This window comes from Gossypium raimondii, chromosome 11 (assembly GCF_025698545.1).
Source record: "Gossypium raimondii isolate GPD5lz chromosome 11, ASM2569854v1, whole genome shotgun sequence".
NCBI lineage: Eukaryota > Viridiplantae > Streptophyta > Magnoliopsida > Malvales > Malvaceae > Gossypium > Gossypium raimondii.
The window spans coordinates 20,880,552-20,885,130 of NC_068575.1; the positions used below are offsets into that span (position 1 = coordinate 20,880,552).

Consider the following 4,579-nt stretch of genomic DNA (forward strand, 5'->3'; position numbering starts at 1 on the left):
AGACAAACTCAAATCCAGGATGTAACTCTATCTTATTCGTATAATTGGTCTGCTTCATTTTCCCTTATCTTGCTTTTGTTGCAGCAAGTATTAAACTATTGACATTCTATTTACCGGTTATCAAGTTTTGTGCTAACATGTCTGGTTTGTGGTTAGAAATTGATCAGATTAATTCTACGATGACCATTCAAAGCAAGCCAATTCAACCTGCACAATATTAGCTTCAAGATGAACATGTCAAAGAACACAACGCCAATCCTTATGCATTAATTGCTAATAAAAATAAAAAAAATATGTTTATATGGATCTTTGACATTCAACAATCAAGAAGCTTTTTCATTGCCATCATCATGTCAAACCATCCCAACACATCAAAGTTGATTGAGAATAATGTCAGATTACAATCGGGCAAAACATTATTATTTACCAGATGAATGGTAATGCCTACATTGCTAGTGGTCAAACCTGGTTCCTACGAATCTGGACATGCCAGACGGATCATTGGATCCCCAGTGGTTAATTCCCAGAAAAGCCAACATACAGGGTAGAGTTGAGGTCATTGATACGTAATAAAAGGAGAGAACCTGGCAAGCCTCCTTCAAAATAGAGAAACCCTATTCACTGACAGTACTGCTGAATAACATATTTACAAGATCAGAAGACACCCATGTAACGCTCTGAATTGAGCTTTTCCAAGAAATTCTCAATTCCTATAACTGAAAAATCAAGGGGGAACTAAACTCTTGTGTACTCAAAACATTTCATGCATAATACATTTGACCTCTATAACCAGAAAAACCACCAACCTCCTTTCAAAGGACAGCTTAAAACTCAAAAACACTTCTCTCTGCAGCATCTTTCCTAGTGAACTACCTAAAACTCAACGTCTCCTCGCAAGAGAATTATAGTGCATTTTCAACAAATCATCAAGTGAGACCAGGGACCAGCCATTATCCTTTTGGGCAAAAATTTTCTGGTTAAGTGAATCAACTATTACACTTATGTTACCGAAGCCATATATCTGTTGACCATTATGCATCCTGCCAGGCTTGGGCTTGAATAGTAACTCATGCTGCTGTGCATAGGCCTCAACTACCTCCTTCAAACTCATCTCAGGAACACCATCCATCTGGGCTGCAGCTGGCTGTTGTGCATGTGCGGCTGCTCTCTGCTGAGCCTCAAACTGCCTCTGCTCACGCACCTTAAGATACGTAACATTCTCCCTCAAACCAGGCTGCACTACTGGTACATGGTCAGCAGCCTGAACCATCATCTCAAGACCACAGTTAAGTTGATTGCGGATGCTTTCATTAGCCAAAAGCTCCTGTGGCAGAAGTCCCTTCCAACCCATGTACCAATTTTTTATCTCCTCAAAGTCGGGTTTTGAACACAACCAATGATACAAAACCTGCAGCCACTTTACAAAGAAAAATTTCTCCATCAAATCAACCATGAGATGAATGGGAATTGCAGAGGCCCAAGACATAACCCAATAAAACTGATCAAGCTTCTGATCTGCAGGGTTTATTTGGAACTCCTGCAGAGCAATCTGCAACTTGGGGACTATATATTGGCGCATAAGTTGTTCCCAACTCACTGAATCAAAAACAGTCTTCCAAGGTGATAGTATAGCATAAGCAGATGGATCACTTGGGTGCCAAGCATCAAGAACATTACTCAACTTCATACGTATGGTTTGATACAAGCCCTCCAACTTCGGCCCCAACATTGGCAACCATGGATGAACCCAGACATGGATTGGAACAGTTTCCTTACGGGGATTCCATGAGTCAACTGCTCTTGACAATTTCGGCATTACCACAGTATCCAATATGATCTGAAGAATAGGTGACGGAAGTAACTTTTCCCATGATTCCAAAAAACCAAGCATTGGTTCAGGGTTCCTAGGCTCCCATGTGTTTATGCCAGATATCCTCACAGCTGGTAAAACAACTTCCGAGATCAACTGACAATAAGGTGTTGCTGCATCCTCCCAAATGTCATAACTACCATCTATTTGCAATAAATCCTTCCATGCTGATATCACCTCCATCCTGTAAGATGGATTCACAAGAGGATCCCAACCCTGAAACATTCTTATAAACAGAGGCAAAGCTAATGAACATGCAATGCAGGACAAGTTACACAATTTGTAATCATCAGCATAATTTTTCTGCAAATCCCTAAAACTATTTGCAAGGGACTCCAAGGTCAATTTCCCAGATGAGTTCTCTTCCTCAATCTGGCCAAGCACACTAACAATTTGCTCCATATTAGCCAAATGTTGCTTCTGATGTGAAGCCTCAATCTCCAACTTTTCCTTCTCCTTTTGCAAGCTCAATGCTGTCTCTTTTTCATTCCTTAAATCCCTATCAATCTTCTGAATATCAAGCTCTGCCAAGTCAACAATTAACTTCAAATTATGCTGCAACTCGGGCATCGGAACATCATTCTCTCTTGCCTTCTCTTCAGCATCTAGATTCTCCAAGTTGGTTAAAACTCTTACTTGTGGCCCCCTCATATCAATCACCTTCTGAACAATCTCAACACCCTCTTCTTGCTTCTTTGCTAACAACTCTTCCACTGTAATATACTCCTCCTTTTTCCTCCCCTTTGCATTCTTCGACCAAAGCCTCTCCTTTGCTTTCCCAACAGGCTGCTGACTCACACTTTTCTTCTCTTCCAACTGCTGCAACCCTGGCAACTTAGCCTCCTTAAAATCATTAAACCCCATCCCCATATTCTTAGGCCTCATCTTTGCCTCAATAGGTGCAACAATTCCTTGCTCATTCTTCCCAAGACCACCTCCTTTATACCCCATTTTCTCAAGCAACTTCATCCCAATACCCTTAGTATGCTTCTCGAAAGACCCAACATCACCATTACCACCTCCAGCCTCCCTTCTGCCTCCTAAGCTTTTCTTCTCCATTTTCAACCTCTCCCTCTCTTTCTCTCTCCTTTGTGCCCCTTCCTTTATCTTCCTCCCAAAGGCAGTAGGCAAAAAACTAGTATCACCATCCTCATCAGCAACAATATTACCATCACTTTTGGGCAAGCTATCATTTCCACCAAACCCTAAACCTACGCCAGACCCCAATCCAGGCCTGCTATCATTCCCATTATCATCCGGAACACTATTATCGTTCTCTACCTTAGAATTATTATCGATTTCTTGGGTAGGCATTACAGTACCTGTAGAAACAAAGTTGACAGGCTTCGTCAAGTCGGCTTTCTTCCCAAATTCTTTCCTTCTCTTCCTCGATGAAGAAGAACCACCGTCTTCAGAGTCGGTATCAGATGCAAAAACACCATAAATAACATCATCTTTTGTCTGAGTCCGTTTTTCTTTGCGCTTTTTGTAGTAGAATTCGCCGTCTATCCATTGTGCGTCTTCAAAATCGTTCTCCATCCCAAACCTTTCCATCTCTTGATATTCATCCATTTTCTTCTCCGCTTTTTATCAAAATCTGAAGCAAAAAGAGCAAACAATCAGAATTTACAAACGGAAAAAAGAAAAAGCACAAACGGGGAGATCAATAAAAGTTTGAGTAGGAAGACGAAATGTAAAGTAAGATTAATAGTAGCAAAAATACCTGGAAATCTCGGCCAGAGGAAAATTTACAAAGAGGGTGGGAATCAGATTTATACGAATTTGAAGAACAGGGGAAATTAGAAATCAGAAAGGAGTCGGGGGGAACGGAGTAAATTAGGGATTTAGGGTTTAGGTTGCACTTAACGAGTCCGGGTAAGGATCCGGAACCTAAAAATGGTTTGATTTTATACTTGGGCTAACCTTCTATTTCTCCAAAGGGTGGGCCCAATTATTTGATTAAATATATGAAGTAGTGCAATTTATGTTTAAATAACCAGTTTATGTTTCCGGCTTTAATTGCAATTCACACAATTTTATACCTCTTTTACAACGTATATTCATTATACCATTGAAAATTTGAAATGATAGGCCTTACTTAGTAAGAAACGAGATCTACACTCTGTTTAAATGTAAAATCAATATGATTTTCACGTTGGATCTTTGTGATGTGAATCATGTTGAATATGTTTTTTTTTTCTTTACTTAAGAGAATGAGTGGATGTAGTCAAATCATGTTTGTTAATTTTTTTCTTAGGTACTAAAAGAGTCGGAGCAAGATTTCTTAGCTTAATTGCAATCAACCATTAGGTTATGGTTAATCAAGTTCTTTTGTTGTTCAATAGGGCTCTGTGTGTTAATGTTAGTTCTAGCATATATTTTTTATGAGGTAGCAAATGTCAATATATATATATATATATATATTTTATATTTATGTTTGCTATCATGTTAGCCAAAATGGGTGGGATTGTTTAAATTATATCTAGTTGGTTTCTCAGTTCATTACTTAACATTTTAAGTTACATTATTGGTGTTAGGGCTCAACATGAAGTTGTGATTATCTCCATACTCATTAGAGGCACTAAAACCTAAAAATTATTCGTCTTCTTGCTTGATCTCTTTGTCAAAATTGATGTGGGTAACACTGGTAACATGAGAAAATTAATCTTCTTTCACCAGTAAAACTGCATGTAATTCACCAAGGTCTAT

The 4,579-nt window shown here is 39.1% G+C and overlaps 1 protein-coding gene across 1 annotated transcript; it reads right to left on the reverse strand.

The window, feature by feature from the left end:
• Positions 1 to 315: 315 nt before the first annotated feature.
• LOC105804314 (septin and tuftelin-interacting protein 1 homolog 1) lies at positions 316 to 3,759 on the reverse strand. The gene is made up of 2 exons (XM_012636876.2): positions 3,594 to 3,759; positions 316 to 3,467 (listed from the first exon to the last, which is right to left on the reverse strand). The coding sequence occupies exon 2, from the start codon at positions 3,440 to 3,442 to the stop codon at positions 881 to 883; it is 2,562 nt and encodes an 853-aa protein (XP_012492330.1). The 5' UTR covers positions 3,443 to 3,467; positions 3,594 to 3,759; the 3' UTR covers positions 316 to 880.
• Positions 3,760 to 4,579: the final 820 nt, after the last annotated feature.

Coding starts and splice junctions, on each gene's coding strand:
- LOC105804314 (XM_012636876.2), bottom strand. CDS start 3,442: ATGGATGAATATCAAGAGATGGAAAGGTTTGGGATGGAGAACGATTTT.